Below are 25,973 nucleotides of genomic sequence, written 5' to 3'. Positions count from 1 at the left end.
ATTTGTTATACATATTTGTGGGTTTCACAGTGACAAAAATAAAAACTTTTCCTACTCGAATTTTCTTTTTTTGTGTGATTTTAGGCCCAAAATGCAATGTCAGTATGTCCAAATGACAAAAATATGTGTAAATTGACAAAGTTCAGGCTGTCCTGAAAAAAATGATAGCACATAAAGCAATATTAATGGTTTTTATTAAGAAATATAAAGGTAAAATCAAAAATTAGTCAAAAACGGCCATTTAGAACACTGACTCCCAAGGGTTAAATGCAACAAAAACAATCATGTCTACTCAACAGAAATGACCCGATGACCACGTTCTGGAACACAGGCGCCACCTACTGGCTGCTTCATGCACGTGTTGCTACAGGACTAGATACAGTTTCACATTCACACCGTCACAGAACATGTCAGGGTCATGTTTACACTAACGAGGGTCAGTAAACATTCAGACTCAGCAGGCTTGTTAGGCGCTCAGAGTGAAGACGTAACGAGACGCTCGTAGTCTGTAAGAAAACTGCTTTAATTCGGATCAATGATGACAGACATGTATATTACAAAAACACATGAAGAATTAACAGAAAAAAACCCTACAAAATAAAAATCCAGACATGGACACTGAAGGCCTGCTCTCTCTGGTCCACAAAGGAATGGTTCTGTTTGTTTCAGCCTGCAGGACTACAGCTACTCAAGTGCAACCGGGAAGAGGAGAGAAGGACAGGGGGGGGCGAGGGGGGGGGGTGTTTTCATCAAATAAAGAATCAGAACATTCTGGAGACATTTTTTTTAATCATTTTCTCCACATACAACAATTCACACAGATTCAGAACTCTGCGTTTCTCTGCAGGCACGTGAGGCTGAAACAAACCAAGCCGTCCCTAGTGGTGAACCCTGTGTTAGCGCTTCCCTCAGAGCAGGTTACATGATGCGTTCAGGTGCCAGTGTGGAATACGAAGGAGGGCTCCGGCAGCTCTCAGTCCACTGAGCCGTCAAACCAAGTGAAGCTCCGGAGGAATCGTGGTCAATCCAGCTCAAATCTGATGATTCAGTCTGTACAGGGTCGGCAGGCCCGGCTCAGAACCCCATGCCGCCTCCCATTCCTCCCATTCCCCCCATGCCGCCCATGCCTGCTGGCATCTCCTTCTCCTCCTTGGGGATCTCCGTGACGACGGCCTCGGCGGTGGAAAGTAGAGACGCGACTCCGGCAGCGTCCATCAGCGCTGTCCGTACCACCTGCAGGAGGAAGAGAAGGACAGGTTGCAGTTTATTTGTTGTCTGCTGGACAACTCTGCCCCCTGTGGCAGAGTTTGAAACTGCAGCTGGATTTTTAGCACTTTTCTGAAGCCAGGATTTAAATTTTTTTTTATTTATTTATTTTTTTTTTACTAAGGGTGTCAAATCTAAATGGGCTGAATACAATGCCATATTGTCACCTTCCTAAAATAATAGTCTAGTAATTTTTTGCCAAAAGTGATCATTTTGACTAAATTATCTTTAGGCAATGAAAAGGGGGCAACTTTTTTTGTTGCAAAAAAAATAAAAAATATGGCAAAAAATTACTCTGAATTTTATTTTAGGAAAACGATGATATGTAGGCCACATTCTTCAGATTTTAGCTAAAATGTTTCTATGCACCATTTCCCTTGGACTTCACAGTTCTGCACTGCTTTGGGTTGGACTAGCAGCCCAAACCACCGGCTCTTCAAAACTGAACAGTGATTTGAAATATAAAAAAGATATACAACTACTTCCAAGCTTTAATCGGGGTAGAATTCCCACAGCAAAAACACAAACTTCCAGTAAAATACATCTTCAAGGAAATGTGTTTACTTCATTTTTCTAAGTCTGGTATTTTTTTGTAACCTAATAAACTTACAAAAACAGATAAAAATGAGCTTCTTTACATTGATCATGAGACAAACAATTATTTTAAATTTATTATCCATGAGAAAAACAGGCCCTGCCACAAATTGTCATATATCCTCCGTGAGGCAGGATCTTGGAAACTGCAGCTCGTAGGAGGAGCTGCCTCTAGAAGGCGGGCCTAGGTCCAGCCGACCGTTTTGCACAGCTGAATGGTTGCCATGGAGATTAAAGGATTTCTCCAACATGCATGAAAGAATCCCAGCAACACTCCAGGTATGTTTTTGATGAGGGGAATAACATTATAACGGGATGGGAAAATCAAAAAAGTCGATTTTACATGATACCGTCCCTTTAATGACTCAAACACTAAGCGGGTGCGCTGAGCTTTATCTTCAGTCTGTCCTGTACCTTTGTGGGGTCGATGATGCCCTTCTCCACCATGTTGACGTACTCTCCCTGCATGGCGTCGTAGCCCATGTCTGACGCCCCCTGCAGGATCTTCTCCACCACCAGGGAGCCCTCCACACCAGCGTTCTTAGCGATGGTCATGGCAGGAATACGGAGCGCCCGCCTGATGATGTCCACGCCTGAGACAGAACGACAGAGAGCATCAGGCGGAGCTCGCGTGTCGACTAGAGGAGATGGAGCTGACGGGGTGCGCTCTACTCACCGATCTTCTGGTCGCTGTTGGCGGTTTTCAGGGTGTCCAGTGCTGGGATGCATCGCAGCAGAGCGCAGCCTCCGCCGAGAACGATGCCCTCCTCCACGGCGGCTCGGGTGGCGTTCAGAGCATCAGTCACGCGGTCCTTCTTCTCGTTCACTTCGATGTCGCTGGTTCCCCCCACCTGGCAATCAGTGGAGAAGTCAGATGTTTGTTTCCCAAATCCCTTAACAAACTGACAACGCGCGAGCGTTTACCTTGAGAACGGCCACCCCGTCAGACAGCTTGGCCAGCCTCTCATTGAGCTTCTCCTTCTCGTAGTCGCTGGTGGTGTTCTCCAGCTGCTCGGCGATCTCTACCGCACGCTTCTCGATGTCGGCGGGGCTGCCTCCGCCCTTCAGCAGCAGGGTGTCGTCTTTGGTGATCTGCACCTCCCCCACTCTGCCGAAGTCGTGAGCCTGGATGTCCTCCAGAGCCAGACCCACAGCTTCATCACCAAACACCTGCAGACACACATCCAGTCAGGGATCGACTAGAGACGCTCTGATGCAGAGTTAATATCTAGATCAGTCCTGATATGGGAAAAAAATTCTAGATCTGTGGGTGACAGTGTGCCCACTCGATAAGGGCATATCTAGTCAGTCTAACTCTGTGCTTTGAGTGATGCCATGCTTAATTATTTACCTATTTGGAATTCTTAATTGCTCTTTCTGAGTCATTTGAAAGGAGGTTTGCTGCAGTTTATTTTACATATTTGGCCAAGACAGTCAGCCTGTTTTATCAGTTTCAGTTTCTTTATTTTACATCGGCTGTTCTACTCCTAACTGCACCGGCTGAACAAATTCAAGTTGCGTTGTTTTTACATGTTTGACCAAACTTGTGAAGCTGTTGGTAATTGTAATTCAGTACATTTATGTCCGTTTAAAAAAAGTTTCAAGTCAATTCAGCTGATTTTTCTGTGTCTAATCGGTATCGGCTGATGCTTAACCTCAGATATCATCATTTGGAAGTAGAGGTGGTTGATGTGGACATAGAATATTATTGTGATAATAATAAAAATAACAAACTATTACTACTTTTTTATTTTACTGTATGGCTGACTGCATGACAACATTCATATGGCCACAAACAAATTCTGTTAAAACATTCCCATTTGAAACGGGAATCTTCAGGATGGCCGATATGGAAAGTAGTGTGATTTAAGCTTTTTTGTTTTTCAAATTACCTATTTATTGATGCTCTTCTAGAACAGTGGCGAAAATAGTAAAAACAAAATTTTTTGTTTTTTATTCAACATCATTAATTCCGACTGGAAGGCAAATTTCCAAAGGGAAAGCAAGAGCCGAAATGAAACGAACCGTGCCGCCGGTGGCGATGGCCATGTCCTTCAGCTGGTTCTTCCTGTTGTCTCCGAAACCTGGAGCTTTGACAGCGACCACCTGAAGACCGACCTTCAGCCTGCAAGATCAATCAACGTTTATTTAGGCGCTATCCAAAAACTGGTTTTGTTTCCGTGTCGAGGGGACAAACTCGACGAGACGTACCTGTTGAGAACCAGGGTGCTCAGGGCTTCTCCGTCCACATCCTCGGCTACGATCACCAGAGGTTTGCGGTGCTGGTTGGCGATTTCCAGAGCCGGTACGATGCTCTGGACGCTGGAGATCTTCTTCTCACTGAGCAGCAGGTAGGCATCCTGGAACTCACACTTCTGGCCTGGAAGCAAAACAAGATGGATGGCGATCGATCGAAATGTGACCGAATCCTCAGCTTAGATGGGGGTTGGTCAGACGAGTGACGTTACCTTTAGCGGTGTTGATGAAGTAAGGAGAGATGTAACCACGGTCAAACTTCATTCCCTCAATGATCTCCAGCTCGTCCTGCAAAGTCTTCCCATCCTGTTGCAAACAAAAACATTAACTTAATTTTTTTTTTAATCCCCCAATTTTAATAACTTTGTTTAATGTACAATATATAAGATGATGACTAACTGAACCATTAGGAGTAATAAATATTCATTATGCTGAAACAATCCAAATTGTGTTGAGGTAAATAATGTTCCTGCTCAAATTAAATGCTTCAATATAATATACAAATAAAGATACAAATGTTTTCTGGCATTTGGACAAACAAATATTTTTTTGTAATTCTGTAGACGAGAAAAGTTTGGTCTGATTTAACTTCAGATGGTGGCAAAAAAACACTGATCTTTTTATTAGCTGTGTGTGAAAATATCTGGTTTCCACTGGAAATAATGTTTCCAAATCCAAGACATTAGAATGTCATGAAATTTCTCATTACTCTCATGAAGCAGAAACCTGTTGCGGTCTAAGTTCATGACTGACATGAAGGCGAGTGTTTCCATCTTCATGCGCCATTTCACCTTTGAGACTCTTATTTTGAAGTGAAACAGGAACAACAGACACCGACCTTTACTGTGATGACTCCCTTGCGGCCAACTCTCTTCATGGCATTGGAAATGATGTTACCAATTTCCACGTCTCCATTGGCTGAGATGGTAGCGACCTGAAACGACATCAAGCATGTAAATTTCATTGTCCTGACACTTGGGGGCAGCACTAAGCAAACCTGGCATTTTTCCGTACCTGTGCGATCTCCTCTGGGGTCGTAACAGGCTTCGAGAGCTTCTTCAGCTCATTGATGACCGTCTCCACGGCCATCATGACCCCACGCCGGATCTCCACGGGGTTGGCGCCCTTGCTGATGTTGTCGAAGCCCTCCTTGGCGATGGCCCGCGCCAGCACCGTGGCCGTGGTGGTGCCGTCGCCGGCCTCCTCGTTGGTGTTGTTGGCCACATCTTGCACCAGCTTGGCCCCGATGTTCTTGTACTTGTCCTTCAGGTCGATGCTTTTGGCCACCGTCACGCCATCCTTGGTGACCTTTGGACTGCCCCAACTCTGCTCGATGATGACGGTGCGGCCCTGAAGATCACAAAGACGACACTTGAGCTCTCCAACAGCGTCGGTCATGAGGCGAGTCATTCAGCAGGGGAAGTTAGAGAAGTGTGCTACCTTTGGCCCCATGGTGACGGCCACGGCGTCAGCCAGCAGGTCCACCCCCTGCAGCATCAGGGCGCGCGCGTCCGCCCCAAACTTCACATCCTTGGCGTATGCTCGTGTGAGGTGAGGAGCCAGCGCACGGCACACAGGCCTCACCTGCTTCATGACGGTAGGTAGACGAAACATTTCTGAGGGAAAAAAAATAATTATACAACGGTCAATTATTATATCTTAACTGAATGACTTGAACAATACTTTTGCTAATGTGGTTGAAGTCTTATTTCAATCACATTATGTTATGGTAAACGATGAGCCTGGGCCTTGTGGGGATGAACACCACCCCCTAGTGACAATAAGTGGAAGGACATCAAACTGGGAAATACATAATCAGGTTACAAAAGCACAAACGTGTGAACTAAAATATCCACCATCAAGCTTTTAATTTGTCAGCACAAAGACAGAATCACTCTGCTTGTCTGGACCGAGCTAACCAGGCCTCGTAGGTGTTGAAGGTTCAATCATCAACTTGACTCTTCAAGCTGATGATTCAGCAACCTAGTTACACAAGATGCACATTGATAATGAATGAAAAGTATGGAATTTATCACAGCCTCACACTTTAGACATTGCAACCATTTAATGAAATATATAAAAAACATGAACACATTTCAGGTTTGATAAAGTCTCTATCAAACTAATTATTTAGACATCTGGCTACCCACATGATTCACTGCATTTCATCTTTTAAATGAGTTGTTAAAACTTCAGTTGCAGCTGAAGCGTCCAGCATTTAAAGAGTCACAGAACCTGATTATTTCAGCTTCCTGCCCCCGTGACACCAACCATGAGGCAGTAATCCACCCAGCTTATCAGCAGTAAGTTTATTAAGTCTAGACCATTCAAAATTGGCTTTACAAGGCCACTACCAGGTAACCAAGCAAAATTACAAAATGACTTCTTCCAAGTAGGATTTGGGCAACTTTCAAGACTTTCCAGAATAAATTCCAAGAGTCAAACAGGTTTGAGAGTTCAGTTATCTTTTTAGTGAGAGAACAACAACAACATTTCAACCAAGGACACCTTTGGCAGCAGAAGGCTAGAGGATGAGACTGACCTTCTAACCTGACCACAAGATAACTAATTGTTGTTTTAGCCATCTGCTAAAGACAACTGGCAGACACAAATAGAGTTGTGTTACTCTAAACATCTCTTATTGTATAGTTTCCACTCTTGTCAGAAAAGGGCCAGTATGAGACTTTTTACAGTGTGGTAACCGTTATCAACCCCAAAAAAACATGCAATGTACTACATGGTCCAAGTGCTTATACTTAAAACTAGAAAAAACAATACATATTGCTGCTAAATTGTAACATGTTGGTTATTACAATAAAAGAAATGTCACTTATTTAATTTTGCCATTTTGATACACCGTCACTTCCCACACCAATACAGCTCATGGATTTTGCAACAGGAAATAATTTCCAACATTTGAATTTGATTTTTATTGTAAGTGAGGGAAAAGCATAAGAAACTGTTCAGCCAGCTGACCTGCTGTGTGCAGTAGGTGACAGAAATCCAGAACAAATTTTAACTTTCCTTGGCATCTTGTTTAAAGAATGCCACAGAAAAAATATACAAAGTCTAAGTACACCGTCATATCCTGCATGTCGATACTACATAGTCGTTCCATAGTGGCAGGAGTAGTTTAGGATTTTATGTATTCTTCCTTTTCCAAACTCTGAATAATTAAGTTTTATCTGTAGTGAAATGAAATAAAAGGATGAACGAGTAATAAAAAGACATCATTGAGCAAACAATCCTACGTAAATAACCCAAGGAAATTATAAAATCAAAAACATTTTCCTGTACCTTTTAGTATCATCTTCTTCCTTCACGTTGCTAGAAAATTAAACTTCATTTACTTTTTCTTCTGGAACTGTTGCATAAATGTTACTATTATTTCAAAGATCCAGCCTCGTGCATTCAAACGCCTGATTTTGTTTCACGGTACGCCTTTTTACTGAAACTTAAAAATCCAGCCAGCTAAAGATCCCACGTGGGATCCTGAGGTCGTACGTCACAAGGTCAAATTGTAAGAATTGTGAAGGCAGCACGTGCACTGCCAGTGCCTGCACACTCACGCTCTTGTGGAAGAGCGTTATAAACATGCTGTATCCGAGATGACATCAAAGTGACACCAAAGCACACTTACCGTCTCATTTCGTCAGGCACGAGACAACTATTATCACACTGAAACTGAACGGCGCTCGCGCGGACAGTTGGGAAGCTCGGTAAAAATCCGTAGTGCCATTTTAACGTGCACGTCCTTGTTCTAAAGAGGAGGAGGAATTAGCGAAATATGAGCTGTTCGGGTTAAAACAGCGTCATCCACACGAGCCTAATTGAAGTCTGCTCTTAAAATATGCACACTCGAGCCGCCTGTGTTAACACACATTAAGTTTAAGCGCTTACCTGCGAGGTAAAAGCTTGTAAATGCAGCGAGGACACCACACGGAGCGGTAGGACTGGATGAGAGGACAGTCGTGGGGAGCTGTGAAGACAGGACTGCACATGGTCTACTGCATCCGGGTTATGTACCGGTCTGCCCCGTACTCAGTATACTTCAGAATATCTTACTTAACCATTATATTTGCTTGCTTCTACCACGTTTACCTCCGGCCTATCTAATAAAGAGATTAATTCCAGAAAATACTCACATTTTTAAAGAATTATTTGATGATTTATGATATTTTAGTCCAATAACTTCACACATATGCTCGTTCCCGGGCGGGAGGTTCCAGAAATTTCCTGCGTGCCATTGGAGGAGTAAACACAGGTCAAAGTTGAAATTGTGCAATCTTGCGCGAGCTTCACATGATATTTTTATTAAATAAATTAAGTTAAAATAATTTAAAATCGTTAATGCGCATTTTAACTTAAGAAAATATAGAATTTAACAACAAAACAGTTTTTTTTAAATCGTCCCCGGTTGTGCTAGAACTTTCTGTGAGCCACGTCTAGTTCAGTGAGGTAGTGCGCATGCGCCTTCTGGAGATTTCCTCACGTGGAGGGAGTACAGGAGAATCTCATTTCCACACTCGTTGACTGCAGTGCAGCTCCAGACAGACTCTCTCACAAAAAAATGGTAAGAAACAGCATCTAATAGTTGGAGATAGCTACAGCTGGGTGCTCAGGGTTTTGATAGAGAGGCAGGGAACCGGTTGTACTCTGTAAGGTTTTTATTTTCTCTGCATCGAGGCGTCAGCTAGCGTTGTGTAAGCTAATTTTCATTCACAAGGTCACGCTGCTGAGAACAGTGTGTGTGTGTGTGTGGGGGGGCTCAACCGCACATTTACCTTATATTTTCGTGAATAGGTTTAAGAAAGAAATAACAGCAAGAAAAAACAGGATTATTGAAGATATGCAGCTGCTGTAAGACATAATAATTTTTAGTAATTGAAATAGCTTTTATCTATGCAAACTCTATTCAGCGTAATACATTTGTGTGTGAAGTTGTAGGGATCGAACCCGCGACCTTCGGGTTGGTGAAACTTCACTGCAGCAGACAAAAACTCTCCGGAACTGATCCCTAAAACTGTGTAGTAGGAGACCAGCACAACTGTGGCTCTTGCTATCGTTTTTCATCACTTCAAAGTGATGTAGTGAGTCCAGTCTCTTTTCAGCGAAAGAACGTGTACGAAAAATCTTATTTAAAAGCAGTAATACTGTCCTAGTTGCTAACTTATTGTCTAGTTTTGTTAAAAAATAAAAGTAAATGGTGGATGTCTGGCATGGACTGGTTTTGATATGGGGATATTTTGTAAAAATGACGCAATATCATGATATAAAGTATGTTTTCAAAGATTTAAAACACAAATAGTCCGACTGCTTTTATTATAAACCAAAAGCCTTCAAAAATATACTGAACAGCCAGAGAAAATTCCAGTCACTCCAGCGCTCTTCCTGGCATACCAGGAAAAAGTTGAAGCCATAGGAATGGTCTCTGTAGAATTCCTAAGAGCACTTCTTTATTTTACTGCAAAGTTCTAAATTTAAAACTTATTGAGTAAGTAACCATCAGGAAGCTGACAGATACTTTGGGATAAATAAATGCTCAGTCCTGATGTTAGTAAAACTAAAAGTACATTGTGACACAGTCCTGGTTAAATTAGTTAACATGTCCTTCATGTCTTAAGTGGAAGTTATTGTCATCAATTTTCTTTTTGTAGCTACTCTTTTCTAATGACTTTCCAGCTCTAACAGCTATTTCTGAAATGATCTAGAAAGTTCATATAAAGTTCATTCTTTTCCTGTATGTTTAGATGGGATGTCACTGAATTGATGCAGCTGATAAAAAAAAAAAAAAAAAAAAATGAAGGCAGTCCACCCAACCGGAGAGGCTTGAGGCGTTGAAGCTTTCAGAAACTGTGTTGGGTTTTCCAGCCGTCCTTGTCCTGCCAAGTTTCAGGGTCGACAGATCAGAGAGAGAGCTTAGCTGCCCCTCCTCGTCGTCCCAGTAAGCACGCTGGGACCAGAAGCCTTGACACAAGGTCACTGGTACATCTGCTGTTATCATCAGCTCAGCAGACACTATTGGAATCCTCCCTTCTTAAGGCATTTCCTAAAATCTCACCAAATGTAAGAAAGCTGACTTGACCTAAACTTGATCATCTCTAGTGTTAAGTGTAACTGATAGTAGCTGTTTTAATAGAAACTAAGTCACAATCTTAATTACTGCTGGCTTTTTGATCATTGATGTCAACTGTAGTCGCATGATTGGTTTCCATGACGCACATTAGGGATGTGTTAGAGAACAGGAAAAAAAGAAGAGTACTTTTTTTATTCTCAAAATTTTCTAGAAAAAACGAGGATATTTCTGAGTTGGAAATTTACTAGAGAAACCTGACATTTTCTAGAAAACTTTTGACTTTTTGAAATTATCCTGAGTTTCAAAAGTTGAAAATGTTTGACTTTTGACCTGTTTTTCCCAGTTCTTTTTTTAAAATTATTTATTCTGAGATTAATCTAAAAAATTCTGAGACTTTTGGTGAAAATTTACTCGTACTATCTTTTTTTCTACGCCTTTTTAACCCAAAGTTTTTACTGCACAATGGAATGTGTGATCTGTAAGAATTTTTTTTTTGTTGATTTTGATTTGATAAAATGTTACAAGAAAATATTTAATAACTCTGTTTATATGTTGAGTTGAATATTTTTCTAAACATCAGCTAATGACTTTGTCTTGGGTGGATATGAATTTGGGGAATCTGTAAATTGTTTCAAAAAATGATTTGTGAGTTGAAATTATATTTTTATAATGTGTGTGTGTGTGTGTGTGTATATATATATATATAAACCCTTGTTGGTTTTTATGAAACTTTGAATAAAAGTTATAGATTTACAAAAAAATCTATGGATCATATGGACGGGAAAAACTAGTTCCCGTCCATATGATCCATGGTTGACCTGGAGCTCACTGTTTCTTACAGGCCTTCAGGAAGTTCCTCCCCCTGTTTGACCGGGTTCTGGTGGAGCGTCTCACAGCGGAGACGGTAACCAAGGGAGGCATCATGCTGCCGGAGAAGTCGCAGGGCAAAGTACTGCAGGCCACGGTGGTGGCAGTCGGCCCAGGCTCTGTTAACCAGGTAATCTATTGTTTCCGTTCATTTTCCCCCATAGTTTGAGTTCTACTCCACGTTTCACACAGCTTGCTATCTGATGCAGTACCTGTTGTACCTTAATCATGTAACTTTTTTGTTGTTCTTAGGTAGATTGAAATCATCACGCTGTATTCTGAAGGCTGCCTCGGTCCACAGATTCAGATTTTTACACCTTCCTGAGAGTAGTGAGTAGTTAGGCCCACAAAGTGAGGTAGAAAAGATGGATGGGAGCAGTGGACCCCCGCTAGCCCCTGATAGCCACATGCTAAAATCCAAAATACTTACGATTCCTTCTAGAAACGATTAGAACAACCTATGCATTAAATCATCAGTGCAAACAATCTTAGCTCTGCATCAGAAGCTAATATCTCCAGTCTTCTTATAGCCAATTAGAGCCAAGTAAATGAAATGACACTCCTGGATTGGCTTCTTTACAAAAACCAGCCAGTAGTGTGTGAAACAGCATCTCTGCTAGGTATTTGAACTTCCCAAGCTGAGTTTTCCTTAGAATATCTTAGATATGCTCTACGGAAAAAAATGTACTAAAAGGGGGATTTTACACAAGTATTTTGGATTTCTGTTCCATAGAAAAATCTGTGAATACTGAGCTCTGAATAGGCGGTGGTCCACTGTATGCCAGTTCAGTTTCTTCCTATGTTGTCATCTGCAGGCCCTTTAGAAATGCAGTTAGCTTCATCCAGAGACTCTAGGGTTAAAAAGGTTTCACCTAAAGACACAGACAGTGCAAGTGTTGTATTTTATCGGGCTCAACTTGACGTTTTGGACTTTTTCAGCCATGTTTCTTACTTCTGAGTCTCCTTATTTTCTCTACTTCCAATTGTAAATCATCACACAACAGCAAATGATAATCTTGGCTGTCTGTACTTTTATCCTAATAACATAAATACATGGCAGACCTAATGACTACATCTTTGCTCAACATAAAAAGTTACGAACACAAAGCGTTTGTAACTTTTTACAGAGCATTTGTACTGATTTCAGAGGTACAATGCAATTCGGCCTTTTTGTTTCGATAGATTTTCGGAGATGGATCTGGGATGATGTCCAACAACAACCACCATGATGAAATAAACGGGCTAGATGAGGAGTTGGGCTGGGATTTTTGTAACATTCTATCTTCTTCTTTTTTCTGTCTTCAGAAGGGCCATGTGCAGCCTGTTAGCGTGAAGGTTGGAGAGAAGGTGCTGCTACCGGAATACGGAGGAACTAAAGTAGTTCTAGAGGAAAAGGTGAAGCACCGTTTCAGTCACAGCAGACGCTTTGGGCTTTTCTGGGTTTAACTTCCTGTCATATATTTTGCTCCCATAGGACTATTTCCTGTTCCGCGACGGAGACATTCTCGGCAAATACGTCGACTAAGTTTTGTTGTTAGTCTGTGTGAAGTCCATCATCGCTGCAGAGAAGAATTAATTTCATCCATGTCTGTTTTTCTTTTTTTTTATGTCCCGTAAATTGTAAATAATTCTAATTGCATTTTGTTACAATAATAAAGTCACTCAACTGTTAATTTATTGTATTATTTTTATGAGGGTGTGATGGGTTTTTTTCCCCACACATTTTAAGGTTTTCAAGTTTAACACATATTCAAACGTAAGAAGTAAACTCAAATTTTTCTGTCTGAAAGTTTCTGGAGGTGTAAGTAGTATTTCTGGAATAAACCTGGCTTTATTTAAACTGGAAATATTACGGCAGATAACGTCCAGAACTTCCCACTTTTCTTTGACCGTGAATATTAATGTATCATTAAAATACGGATTTTTCTTCCTCCTGTTGCTGCCCTTTCACTGAATAAGATGAAACCTTTCTTCAGAACTTTGCAGGCATATTTAAACCCTTCAACCTTTTCACATCTCATAAAACAAAACTTAAATGTTAAATGTATTTTCTTATGATTTTATGTTTTGGACCAACAAAAAATAAGACATGACGGTGAAGTGAAAAGAATTGATACTGTGCCTACAAAAAGTATTCACCCTCTTCAGTGTTTTACTTGTTTATGGCTTCTACAAATCAATCATGATCAAAAGTTGGAATTTTTGATAGAGATTTCACAACAATACCTTTAATGTCTTTGAATTTGAAGATGGATTTCTACAAAGCTACATTTAGTAATCTTTTACATCTAATCCCTTGTTCAGAGCATGCATGAAGCAACAGTGGAGAGGAAAAACTCCTTTAACAGGAACAAACCAGCAGAACTCTGCTCATTAGTGGCCATCAGCAACAATTAGGTGGAGCTAAACTATGGTTTAGCTTTTCTGCAACATTATCACTGGTTTCCCCGGCAACATGGAAGACCAACAATCCTAATACACATCTGGAAGATTTATTACAAGAACTAAAAAGCAGGGAAACTAAAATGTTTTTTTTATGTGAAGACTTGAAATGATCAGTTACTGTGTACTGTTCTCTGTCTTTTAGAGATCAGATGAACGATTATAATCAGCTCTTGGGCAGATTATGTTTTGAGGGTTTTAAAATTAGGATCTAATTAGTTAATTTAAAAACAAACAAAAAAACTCACTATATTTTCATTATCGAGTGACTTAAAGAATGCAGGTAGCAGATTATGCTAATTATTTCTAAACCCAAACTGCAAAGGATGCAAGTGGTGATCATTTTCTGAATAATTTCATAGATGCTCTGAAATAACCTACTGCAGGACTTTAAAGAAGACTGGAAATAGTCTATATTCTTTATTTAGGACAATTTTTATGGAGGCATTTTTCCATTTGTTTGTGTTGCATGTTTTCCACAGATAATTTAAGATATACTGTATTCTATTATTATCCTTTACACTTAATAAACCCATCCATTCACTTTTGCGCTCAGTTTTTAAATCTGGAGCTCCATCACGCCCGCCCTTGAGTGAAACGCTTCCGCTTTCCTCGCGACAACGTCGCCGCTGACGAACATCCGGGTATTCTGTCGAGATGGTCATGGCGGAGGGAGCTGCAGTTCTCAGGAGGAATCGGCCTGGAACCAAGGCTAAGGTTGGTTTCAGCTCCGGTGGAACCACATAGACCCCACACGACGGGCTGAGTTATCTCCGGACAGCCACGCAGTTTCTTCCCACCTCTTTCCATCGACAGCTCGGTCCAAAACATCGACTCAGAGGGGCTTGTCATCGGAATGCACAGCTAGCAGTAGTTAGCTTTTTACACCGTCTAATTGCTGGGATGAAGGGCTCTCTAAAAGAGTTCCTATTTTACTTCTTTTGTCTTGAATTTGAATTTAGAGTCACCGCTTTATGTAACTAATGATGTATTGCGGCAAAGGACGTTTATAGCCAATCTCCTAAAAACACAATCGTGACTTTCGTTTTACCTTTACAGGAAGTAGTCACGACCTTGTTTACGTTGTCAGGTTAACTAGCAAAGCAGCTTCAAGGAAGAGTGAAAACTCACCCGGCAACCTTTGGTCAAAACGTGTTGTGCCGGAAAATGTTAACTCTTTGACATTTATCAGTTTGACACTTAGCTCTAGTGGCTAGCGCTGTGATTTATTAACTTGTGCCACAATGCTAGCTGTTAGCCCTGAGATTTGTCCTCCTTTCTCTTATAGGATTTCTACAACTGGCCAGATGAATCATTTGAGGAGATGGACAGTACGCTAGCTGTTCAACAGGTGTGTAGCTGTTGATGTGTTATCCTGAATATTAACTTTTACTGAGTAATGAAATGATACGGAGTTCAGAACAGTGTGTACTACACGAAACCTCTCAATGATATATGAATAAAAATCATACAAGCATGGATTCATGGTAACACAAACAAACTAAAATACAAATAAACTTCAGAAATATTTCACTAAGTATTCAGATTTTGTGCTGAATGTACACGATTTGTTCTTGTCTTGGTTAAAAACAAACCCATTCAATGTTTGAGCTTAAATCTAGATCGGTTGGATTCTTGTTATATTTCTTAAGGATGGTGCAAGTGTTGAGAGTACAGCTAGTCCAAGTAGCAGAGCTAAACAAACGCAACAAAGACTGACTTCTTTGATCCACGTTCCCTTTTTTGTTACTATGTTTGTTGTCTTTTTATTTTCAGTACATCCAGCAGAACATAAGGTCCGACTGCTCCAACATTGACAAAATCCTGGAGCCTCCTGAGGGTCAGGACGAAGGCGTCTGGAAGTATGAGCACCTCAGGTAAACAAAGCGTCTGCTTTAGCCTCATGCTTAGTCGCTGTTTTGTTTAGACTGGTGTCTAAGTCTGTCCTTTTCATGAGTTATCGTGTGATTAAAGTCACACAATAACTCACACGATGACGATTATACAATGATGATTCTACAAGTTTTGCTTTAAAGAAAAGAATTAAAAAGTGTTACTGACTCTCCTTTTGTTTCTTAATAACCAGTAAAGATAATGAATTGGCTTTGCAGCTACTGGGTGGAAAAAAATGGGTTTTGTTGAAAAAGTTTCTTCTTGCTTACATCAAAACAACTCTGTTGTATTGTCTTAATGCCTTTTCACCTCTTTGCCTTCTGTGTGTCATAAAGGTATAAAGAATCTAAATGCATGGCAGTTAAATTATTTGCTATCAGTTATTGTAGAAAAAACAATCACTTTCCAGTATAGTGAATGTTCTGTTTTTATACGACGAGGGTGAAACTGAATTACAAATTTCCAAACATTTACAGTTGTTGTTTTTGTTTCTTCTTTATGTTCTGATTTGATCCTTTTGCAGGCAGTTCTGTCTGGAACTTAATGGACTTGCTGTAAAACTGCAGGTGAGTTTTTGCTTTTTCCTTACAGTTTTTAAATATTTAGTTTAAGGCTCAATGTGTGGAACAGTTTGTTAGACTTATTGTTTTTATTTTCTCGCTGCTTCATTTCATCAGGAAGAACTGTGAACCTTTTAATCACAGGTTTAATCAGTCCTAATGAGTGAACACTAACAGGCTGAAGACTCTCCTTAGCCATTCGACACGAGTTCAAAGACGATCGCTGCTGTTATTTTATGCCAGAAAGACCAAATAAATGTTTTCCGCTGTGAAACATCTGTCCTCACATGTACCGCTGGTGTTCTTGCCTGCAGAGTGAGTGCCACCCTGACACCTGCACCCAGATGACAGCCACAGAGCAGTGGATCTTCTTATGTGCCGCCCACAAGACGCCCAAAGAGGTGAGTCCTAGTGAATCATTTGTTTGACTGCGTGGAGAAGTTGCTCTCATTGACGGTGTGTGTTTTGCTTGTGTATTGCCGCCATCGCAGTGCCCTGCCATTGACTACACCAGGCACACGCTGGACGGAGCTGCCTGTCTTCTCAATAGCAACAAATATTTTCCCAGCAGGTCAGTTGTTTACATGTTGATGTATATAAAGGTGTTGTGTGTATTAAGGCCAGCGACATTACAGAAAATTCAACATTTATTTTGAGCATTTATTCTGGTTGTCCTTTGCTTCATGCTCAATCCAGAAAAACTCTACCTTAATCTCATCTAAACAAAGCACAGGGTTAAAAATGGAGATACAAGTTGTGTTTGTGATTAAGTTTCAGTGTCACAGTTAAACTACTGCAATAAAAGACACATTTGTTTTAAGGCTTTTTACCCTACCTTCATTTCAGTAGGTATGGTAGGTCTATGAAAAATTGACTCCCCCCTCTCAGCTCCTTCAGACTAGCCAGCAGCAATTAGCAAACACCTGGTAGAACTGAGAAAGAACCTGCTGAACTCGTTATAAGAGCTACTTCTCAGTGAAACACTGGTAAAGACGTTGTTAAAGGGTTAATAGAGGAGCCATGTTGTGATGACTTCCTGAAGGAGTTTCAGAAAGAGCAGGAGCTTCTTGGAGAGACAGAGACTCAATTTAAAGGCGTTAAATTACAAAGTCTTAATTTTTCTTAAGCCGTATTTGATATATGCAACATTTACATAACAACTGAAGGTAACATAGTCACTTAGTTGGGCTACAAAATGGCACAATGTGGCTGGAAAACACACAATGCTGCCCCTTTAAGCTTCTTTTCACACCTTTTCTACACCAGATCTGAAGCTTCCTGTTAGGGGGGCACCAATAAGACTTACAACTGCACCCCAATACTGACTTTTCTGACAAAAAAATTGGTAGTGGCCAAAATTGATTTTGGCAGGTCAGGATTTTTACAAACGGGTGATGGGCCAGAAATCTGCAAACGGAGCATCGCTACTTCCTGTAAAGTGAAGAAATATTTTCTAGCATTTTCACCAGTCAGGAGCCTTTCCTCAGGTCATAAACATTGTTAGTTTTTCAGCCTCTGTCCTAAAGGGAAAATATTCATAAGAAATATTTTAGTGTAAAAATAATCTACTAATAAAAATGTTTCTCTTTCTTTGAAAAAAGTCTAAAAGTACATTGAAAATTTGCTAAGAAAAACATTTTTTTTGACTACTGGAAGTGTGAGAAACGAGTTACTATAAAATGTGGTTCTGTGAAGCACATGGAGGTCCTCTGCTGGGTCGAGAGTTTTCCTCAAGTTTTTCTTCCTTCTCATCATGTCGGCTTTGTGCTGCAGGGTGAGCATCAAGGAGTCATCAGTGGCCAAGCTGGGCTCCGTCTGTCGCCGCATCTATAGGATATTCTCTCATGCCTACTTCCATCATCGTCAGATATTCGATAAGTATGAGGTGAGCGTTAATGACTGACCTGCTCTTGGTGACTCATTTATACAGTTGCTTTTTATACTCAGTCTGCAAGTCCTCCCGCCTGGTTTCATTTGTCAATATGATACATCTCATAAAGGTGGAACATCTGATCTTAGTTCAGGTCATGTAACATGACCAATAAGATCATCTTATTGTCAGTGAGTGTATTGTTTTTTGTTTTTTTTCTCAGTGGTTCCAGTACAGGCAGGACTGGCTGATTGTGATCAGATCTAATACTAACTCAGACTAATAATCCCCATCTGAAAGGATTACCGCTGATTAGGATTACCAGTTTAAAGTCTCTGCTTTTATCCCAACACATTTTGGTCAATGCCCAATCAAATCATGGGCTGTGTGTTAGAAAGGACACGCCACTGTTGCCATGGAGAGAAAATAAGATCTCAGTCAGAAACTAATGAAGAAGCCGACATCCTGAGCATGTTTACACTAAGACAACGTAGACTTTTCTCAGAAGAAGCTTTAAAAAAAACTTTATTTTCACAAAAAAAATAAAGTTAATCATGATTAATTGCAATTAATCATGGGGGTGGGGGGTTCTCGATTGATTTTTACCCAGAAAGCACATGGGCAAAAACTGTTAGTGAAACGGTCACTGGGACTGACTAGTATATATTCCATTGAGGGAAACTTGGAATGTGGCGTTCATAACAAACAGGTGTGTTCATCTGCTCTGCCGCTAGCAAACAACCGTAGTGATTAAATAACATAAAAGTCAAGCAGTTCCCTAAAAGTCCAACAGATGGCAGCAATGCGCCATGCAAAACAAAACACCCACAGTTTACAGGACACACTTCCTGCTAAAGAGCCCCCTGGTGGTTGAAGAAAAATCCACATATAAACCGGAAAATACAATATATAAAAAAAAATCTGAATGTTCTCTGGTATTGTTCAGGGGGCCGGACCAAATGTGGGCCGTAGCTTTGTCTATAAACATGTTCTACCTAAAACTCCTCAAGTGGAAGTTTTAGTTTTACCTGGTTCAAATTCTGTAAGAAAATATACACAAAATTTTCCATTAACCACCTTTTAATAATAGTTATTAATGCAAAAGTTTATCTACTTACAAATGAGCAGCCATTCCCTAAAGGCATGCTGTGTTGTTGCATTTTAGGCAACACAATGCTTATTTTCTTATTTAAAAAGGGAACTGAATTATTTGCATATTTTAATGTATTTCAAATATTGTTTTGAAAAAAAAAAGGCTCACGTGGTTAAATGAAAATCTGAAGAATTTGCCATGTTCTAATCCGATTAATCGTCCAAACAATCGATGCAATAGATTACTAAAATAGTCGTTACTTTCCGCCCTGTAATCAATGGACCATAATGTTGGTCACCCAACTGACCTAAAGCAAGAGAAATCTAGTCTGATTTTCTGAAATTGCTTCGCTCTTTAAACCAAAGCAATTGTGTGTGTTTGTGTTTGTCCGCATGCAGAACGAGACGTTCCTGTGTCACCGGTTCACACGCTTCGTGATGAAGTACAACCTGATGTCCAAGGACAACCTGATAGTGCCCATCCTGGAGGAGGAAGTCCAGAACACCTCATCGGCCGGCGAGAGCGAGGCCTAACGCCGTGACCGCCGCCGCGCACAGCTCTATATCTATACAGTACAGAGGAGGCGCACTCATTCTGCATAAATATATCTGAATATATGTATAGACACACTACAGTGTATGGAGACACTGTCCACGTCCCCCCGTCCCCTTCACTCTTCTGTCTGTATCTGAGGAAGTAAAGCTAGCAGGAGCCGGGCTCAGCAGCCTGCAGGGTAACATCAACAAGGTCACTTTCTCCTCACCGTTCCCACCCACTTTGTCCATAGCAAACCCCTCTTCTTCCCCCCATCACTATATCAGGTTCTCTTTTGACCTTTGACACAAGATTTTTTATGGGTTTTTACAAAACATTGAACCGTATTTTCGTTTTGTTTATCCCCCGGCAGCACAGTACTAGTCCTAAAGTTGTAGCTCTTGATTTTAGCCGCCTGACGCCTCCCACTGACCAGTGGCTCGCTGTGGACATGGTGGGTTTGCCTCAGTTATGACCCGCCCCGCTTTTCCCCTGTATATACCCCCCCACATCATGCTTCTCTTCGCCTGTGTTGCTGACCTTCCTGCTTTGGGTCGGGGTTGTCCTAATGAAACGGAAATAAATAAAAACGTAGGTGTGATGCTTGTGTGGTAGTAACCGAACCTTCACCTTTAGCTCTGTCCTGTGATCTAGCAGTGAGATGTTCCTTCTCGTCGGACTCTGATCCTGCTTTATGACGCACACCATGCGGCTAGTATTTGTTAGCGGGAGCAGCAGCAGAACCTGTCCTGGCCAGGTTGGAAGTGAGCGCCGTGCTGAAGGAGGGAGAGTATTGGCTACATGATGTGTCAGAGCACAACCCACTTCCTGCCTTCTTTAACCCTCTTCCTCATTAAGTTATTGTGTGGGAGGAGTCTCTTCAGTCCAACCCACTTGTTTGTTTTTTAAATGGACTAAAAATTTTGTTACTGTTGACATTTTCATGATGTCTGTTAATAAAAAAAAAAGACCTATTATTCATATAGTTGTGTGGAGGCTGTTTACTGATGCACCACTCGATTCAGCAAACGTCACAAGGATGTTCATGGACTGACCAAAAGGTTTCTAAATGTCCCTTTAAGATGCTATTTTGTGAGTCTCACTTTGCCGTAAACCTGGAGAGAAACGGCTTTAGTGAGAAGGAGACTTATCTACGTTATGAAGTTAAATATCAGTTTGGCTAAAACGGAAAAGTAAAAATTTACTTGAGGGTGAAACTAGATGTGATGAAAGTAGTGTCATGTTTTCCAGCCACATTGTGCCATTTTATAGCACAATAAAGTACCTACATTACTTTTTTATAAAAATGATGTATACATCAAATATGACTTGAAGGAAATTTGACTTTGTAATTTACCTTGAAATTGGGCCTCTGTCTCTTTAAAAACTGCTCTTTCTGAAACTCCGCCTTCAGGAAGTCATCACAACATGGCTTCTCGATTAACCCTTTAACAACATTTTTACCATCGTTGCTCTGAGAAGTAGATTCTATAACAGAGGATGGGCAACTCTCGGCCTGGAGGGCCGGTCTCCAGAAACTTTTAGATCCGTCTCAACTTCAACACACCTGAGTCAAATAAGGAGGTCGTTAGCAGGACTCTGGAGTACCTGCCTGCACAGAGGAGGTGATTCAACTATTGGATTCAAGTGTGTTGGACCAGGGAGACGTCCAAGAGCTGCAGGACACCGGCCCTCCAGGACCAGGATTGCCCACCCCTGTCCTATAATCTCAGGAAAAGGGCAGCTCCACCAGGTGTCTGCTAATTGCTGCTGGCTAGTCTGAAGGAGCTGAGTGGGGGAGTGGTAGGGAGGGGTGCTCTGCAATTTTAAAATGGTCAATTCAATTAATATGTTGCTCTACCACAACATCCCAACTCTTCTGTAGTTTTACAGCTAAATAAGAAAAAAAGAACAGCAGCTTTAGTGAGTAACTTATCTACCATCAGTAGAACATGAAGTTGGCAAAAAAAAAATCTAGATTCAGTTTACAAACTTCCCTTGAGGTTAAAGTCTGTTTTTGATAGTCTTTCGATACCTTTTAACTTTTTTTAAAAAATGTTTTTCGATATAAAATATTTGTGCTAGAATGAGAAAATGTGAAATGATCTTTAATGAATCATCCTGATCAAACGTTCAGCTGCTGCAGATGTGACTGCATGCAGAGAGCTGCATAAACATTTGACTCTGTGATGGAACAGGAACAAATACATTATTGTCCAAGAAAAGCCTCAGGGACAGACAGAAACTAAGTGAAAGAGTGGACTACTGCAGTTCTATTTGACTGACTGGAAGATCAGAGAACAGCTGGAAGCTACCATGACTTGTGTCTTGGTGACAGTGAAGAATCCTGATAAAATCATATTGTGTGAAGAAGCTTGCCTGTAAAAGTTGCTGCCGCCAACAGCAGGCGGAGAAGAGGCCAACACATTCAGAGAGAGCTGTGGGACTTTGTCTCATGCGTTTTAATATATTATCTAATAAAAACCTTTGAAACTTGGGAAAAGTCTTTGTTCTGCAGTAAATAACAGAAACACAAAGAAAATGTAAAAAAACATTTAGTTTGCATTTTTCCCAGATGGAGACCAACATCATGCTGTAGTTAGTTTTCTCAATGCTGCCACCTGCTGACCACAGTGGTCACTGCAAATCGGAGGATAAGAATTAAAGATGAAGTGCGTGTATGAACACTTGTTGATAGGTGGGATTATGGTTAATCTTTGATTATAAGAGTACAGAAGCCGAGAGCGGCCATTTTCTGCATATGCTTTTCCCAATGTTTTTCTCAAAATAGCGAGTTGTCCTTCAAATCCATTCATTGGTGACACGCTTTTGAAGAATGAAATCAGGTTTAACAGACTCCAGTCATCTTGTGATATCCAGATTAACTTGTGAGAAAACAATGGGGGAAAAGTACATGTGGAAAATAGAAATCTCAAGAAAACCATTGGGGAAAAAAACCATATGCTGAAAACGTCCTCTCTCAACTTCCGTAAGAATGCACATGTACATTACACAATAAAAGCATCAACAGTGACAGAAATTAATGTAGAAGTTCTTGGGGAAAAAAAGGAAAAGCTGGGACACTACTGACATTTTGAGTGTGGAAGCTGACGCTATTTGTTCTTTCATAAGTCCATTTTACTCGTTCTCAAAAAAAAAAAAAAAAGCTTAAAGCAAATCGCAAAAGTATTCACACCTCCTGAAACTTTTTTTTTTTTTCATTTTTGTCATGTTATGACTACAAACCTTGTAGTAATGTACAAGGTCAAGTACTGGTGTGTTTTATTGGGATATTTTTTTCTCCAAAAGATCAACACAAATTATAACATTGTGAAATTAAAGGAAAATAATTAATTCCTTTTAAAGTTTTACACATAAAAACCATCTAGTTCATTGATCCTCCACTTGACAAATGTGTTGATCTACAACAACATCCCCACTCTGTTCTTTTAGAAGAAAATGTACAAAGTTCCAATGGTATGAATACTTGCACAAAGTCTAACTTAGGCTTCTCATATGAAGCGTGAGCAGAGCACGAACACTTCAGCATTTCTGCAACATGAACGATTGTTTTCCAGCCTTCTGCAGCTCCATTTCTCTCTAATCTTCAAGTGGATCACAACAGCAATAGATGCCTTACAGCACTGACATCTGCAAAATCCCTGCTTAAACCATAACAGCCACTTTAATAACAATACCTTGGATTAAAAATAAAATTAAAAATTGTTCCACTGCAGCAGTACCGTGTAAAAGTCATCTGAACAGTTATTTGTGTTTCAGGCACCAGACTGAAGGATCTCTGTAAAAAATACTGAGCAGTAAAGATGGAGATGAAATCTGATGATGAAGAAGTTCAGGTCTGAACAGTGGAGCAGCTTTCCCTTCTTTCGCCGTCAGATCAAAAATAAGTCATAAAGTGATGATGCAGCTCCTTGTTCCTTCTTAATATTATGGCTTTAATAAAAAAAATCAGGCCAAAAAGTGCTGAGTTAGCTTCTTTCCTGCTCACATGCAGGTGACCTCGGCCTTCCCCTCCTCCTGCTCAAAGCCCCCTTCCTCCAGGTGGGACAGGGAGCCGGAGTAACCGCCTCCGAACACCGGGAAGCCCCCGATGCCTCCGCCCGCGGCGGGGGAGAGGTCCTCTGTGGGGGCGGAGCTGCTGACCGCGCGGCTCACCGAGCGACTCGACACGTCGCTGTGCGCCGAGACCGTCTGTGGAGGCGAGAGGAAGAGGAGCGTCAAGAAACAACAGGAAACTGATCCGCCTCAAAACTGATTCCTATGGTGAAATGACGAGTTTCACGGTGATGAGATCCACTCAAACATTAGCGGCGTTTCCATTACAAATGTGCGCAAAACTTTGCTGATATTCCACTAATGTAAAGGAAACACAATTTTGCAATTGCCAAATTCCACTAAATACAAAACGCAATTTAAATTCCATGCTATAAGTTGTTAAAAAACATCCCGACCCATCAACCCGCTTGCCACTTCCTGTCGTCTTCTTGTCATTTCTGCCAGTGGTAACATCAAGTTGTTGATCACATGACTCATGTAATATGAAAAAAGTGTTTCCAGCAGTTTTGTGAAACACACTAATTTCCATATGGCCAGGGACAGGGAGCCGGAGTAACCGAAAGAGAAAGGACAAAAACGCTAAATCTTTCAAATGTATATAATTGCGCTTGTTTTGTTACGTCTGAGAACGTTGAGGGCTCTCGTTTTGTCCCACCTTGTTCTTTGGATATCCGGGTGTGGAGGTCCTGATCGGCCTCTGCAGGAACACCACCTGCTTTGTGGCCAGGTTCCCGTCGCTGCTCGCCGCGCGGCAGCAGGATCAGCGTGACGGAAAAACAAAACGCGTTAGCAAACAGCAGTACCTCACATGAACGCCATGCAACAACCCACTTTGTATCCACCTGTCATGTCGAATGATGGGGGTGGGCAGCACGCAGGTGAGCAGCCAACCAAACTCAGCCAGGGTGTGGAGCAGCGGCCCGTAGTCCGTTTTCACGTCAGGGCCCTGAACACACCGCAGACCCAACACTTACAGATGAATCTGTAGCTGAACGCACAGAACTCTTCATTTCATTTTTATGTGTCACAAGTTGCTCTCTGTGCTACGGTCTGATAGGTGAAGGTAAAGCAGAAATAATTAAGATTTTAACAGGGGAAAATCTGAAAAGTGTGGTGTGCATCAATAATCGGTTCCTCTAAGTGAATTCTTTGTAGAGTCACATTTTGCTGCATTTTCCGATTAGAAGTCTTTCTGAGGTATGTCTCTGCCAGCTTTGCCTTTGCACAAACTTTGACTAGGCCACTCTGATGCATAAATATACATTGTTCCATCCAAATCCCTTTAACACAACTGGAGTTTATTGATTCCAATAAATCATATATTTTAAAATTGGTTATTTTAATATAAAATGTAATCTTATACAAGTTAAAATAATTTGGTGAAGATGGTGATATAAGATAATCTTGTCTCACAAAGGGGAAATTCAGGAAAACATTGTTTCTGATGTTCATCGTTCTGATTGGATAATTGGCTGAATTGTTTACAGGAAGTGAAAATGGACATACAAGTTCATTTTCTGTTGCAAGACGATATTTATTTTATCCAGAAGCAACCATTGGATGGTTTTTGAAACATCAAAATGTCCACCTTTAAAAATCATTAGCTTGGGGCCAGAGGATTTTGTTAGGTGACTTTTGAAGGCAGTTTGTTGTTCTGGATTTTATTTAGGGGTGTCATATTGACTGGGGTGAACATAAACACACACCACATTACTCTTGTTTAACAATAAAAAAAAACTTGTTCCAGATGGTTCTGGAGTGAACCAGGAAAACACAACCTGTGAGCCCTTAAAGGTCACATTTCAGGGTGGAGCCGTGACCTCTGGAGTGACCCACCTCGGTGACGGTCCACTGCTCCACCACGATGGTGTCGTTAGGGGGAGGGGAGGTGCTCCGCTCCTCGTACACAAACAGTCCCTCCAGAGATCTGGGAACCGGCTCGCCTGCAACACACACACACACACACACACACACACACACACACACACACACACACACACACACACACACACACACACACACACACACACACACCTCAACTTTGGGTTTTGATGATTTGCTCCACTGATTCCCCACCAGGGGGAGCTCTGACTGCAGTAAACACAAGACGTGTTATTGTTAGCAGTGGATGAACCTCAAATAAGTGTAGCTGAGTGTGATGAGTTAAAATGACCCAGTTATTAGAAATAGGTTGACAGCTCCCATGAGTGTGTTTGAAATGAGGGGATCTAATAAAGGTTTGTTCCATTCATCTACTGCAAATATCTAACTAGGTTACATTTTTTCTTTTATAAAAGTTACATGCTACAGCTTTAAAACAAAGTTGTTAAAAATGTTCCATGTGTTTATAATAAGTACAGAGAGCCTCTGTGTGTGTGTGTGTGTGTGTGTGCGTGTGTTTGAGCCAACAGAGGCTCAGGAAGTCCCATCAACCCGTTTCTTTCC

General features: G+C 41.0%; 4 protein-coding genes across 4 annotated transcripts in view; 2 read left to right on the top strand and 2 right to left on the bottom strand.

Moving 5' to 3' along the window:
• Nucleotides 1-502: 502 nt before the first annotated feature.
• hspd1 (heat shock 60 protein 1) lies at nt 503-8,168 on the bottom strand. The gene is made up of 11 exons (XM_008437734.3): nt 8,017-8,168; nt 5,557-5,732; nt 5,131-5,466; nt 4,955-5,050; nt 4,329-4,422; nt 4,072-4,240; nt 3,886-3,985; nt 2,785-3,030; nt 2,537-2,711; nt 2,275-2,453; nt 503-1,233 (listed from the first exon to the last, which is right to left on the bottom strand). Exons 2-11 carry the CDS (start codon nt 5,728-5,730, stop codon nt 1,075-1,077), a joined length of 1,728 nt encoding a protein of 575 aa, XP_008435956.1. The 5' UTR covers nt 5,731-5,732; nt 8,017-8,168; the 3' UTR covers nt 503-1,074.
• A 378-nt stretch (nt 8,169-8,546) lies between these two features.
• Nucleotides 8,547-12,732, top strand: hspe1 (heat shock 10 protein 1). The gene is made up of 4 exons (XM_008437754.2): nt 8,547-8,689; nt 11,034-11,189; nt 12,365-12,454; nt 12,534-12,732. Exons 1-4 carry the CDS (start codon nt 8,687-8,689, stop codon nt 12,582-12,584), a joined length of 300 nt encoding a protein of 99 aa, XP_008435976.1. The 5' UTR covers nt 8,547-8,686; the 3' UTR covers nt 12,585-12,732.
• A 1,332-nt stretch (nt 12,733-14,064) lies between these two features.
• On the top strand, nt 14,065-20,432 carry mob4 (MOB family member 4, phocein). The gene is made up of 8 exons (XM_008437744.3): nt 14,065-14,218; nt 14,790-14,852; nt 15,278-15,378; nt 15,918-15,960; nt 16,269-16,355; nt 16,446-16,525; nt 17,728-17,839; nt 19,316-20,432. The coding sequence occupies exons 1-8, from the start codon at nt 14,159-14,161 to the stop codon at nt 19,448-19,450; spliced, it is 681 nt and encodes a 226-aa protein (XP_008435966.1). The 5' UTR covers nt 14,065-14,158; the 3' UTR covers nt 19,451-20,432.
• Nucleotides 20,433-21,541: 1,109 nt separating this feature from the next.
• rftn2 (raftlin family member 2) overlaps nt 21,542-25,973 on the bottom strand; it is a 29,434-nt gene continuing 25,002 nt past the window's right edge. The window contains exons 6-9 of the mRNA XM_008437774.3: nt 25,365-25,471; nt 24,371-24,474; nt 24,184-24,265; nt 21,542-23,663 (exon numbers count right to left, since the gene is read on the bottom strand). Coding sequence (XP_008435996.2) covers nt 23,457-23,663; nt 24,184-24,265; nt 24,371-24,474; nt 25,365-25,471 — 500 coding nt within the window. The 3' untranslated portion in view covers nt 21,542-23,456. The remainder of the gene's footprint in view (nt 23,664-24,183; nt 24,266-24,370; nt 24,475-25,364; nt 25,472-25,973) is intronic.

The sequence above is a fragment of the Poecilia reticulata genome, chromosome 2 (genome assembly GCF_904066995.2).
Source record: "Poecilia reticulata chromosome 2, P_reticulata-male-v2, whole genome shotgun sequence".
In the NCBI taxonomy this organism is placed as follows: domain Eukaryota; kingdom Metazoa; phylum Chordata; class Actinopteri; order Cyprinodontiformes; family Poeciliidae; genus Poecilia; species Poecilia reticulata.
The sequence above is the reverse complement of the archived record's forward strand: the minus strand, read 5'-3'. Positions and strand labels throughout refer to the sequence as shown.

Excerpts from the sequence above, each read along its gene's own strand:
- hspd1 (XM_008437734.3), bottom strand. The coding sequence starts at position 5,730 with ATGTTTCGTCTACCTACCGTCATGAAGCAGGTGAGGCCTGTGTGCCGT. Across the intron at positions 4,423-4,954 it reads AGGGAGTCATCACAGTAAAG|GATGGGAAGACTTTGCAGGA; the intron begins GTCGGTGTCTGT and ends TGTTTGCAACAG. Across the intron at positions 1,234-2,274 it reads GCATCATCGACCCCACAAAG|GTGGTACGGACAGCGCTGAT; the intron begins GTACAGGACAGA and ends TTCCTCCTGCAG.
- hspe1 (XM_008437754.2), top strand. Across the intron at positions 11,190-12,364 it reads GCCCAGGCTCTGTTAACCAG|AAGGGCCATGTGCAGCCTGT; the intron begins GTAATCTATTGT and ends TTCTGTCTTCAG. Across the intron at positions 12,455-12,533 it reads AAGTAGTTCTAGAGGAAAAG|GACTATTTCCTGTTCCGCGA; the intron begins GTGAAGCACCGT and ends TTGCTCCCATAG.
- mob4 (XM_008437744.3), top strand. The coding sequence starts at position 14,159 with ATGGTCATGGCGGAGGGAGCTGCAGTTCTCAGGAGGAATCGGCCTGGA. Across the intron at positions 14,219-14,789 it reads GGCCTGGAACCAAGGCTAAG|GATTTCTACAACTGGCCAGA; the intron begins GTTGGTTTCAGC and ends TTTCTCTTATAG. Across the intron at positions 16,526-17,727 it reads AACAAATATTTTCCCAGCAG|GGTGAGCATCAAGGAGTCAT; the intron begins GTCAGTTGTTTA and ends TTTGTGCTGCAG.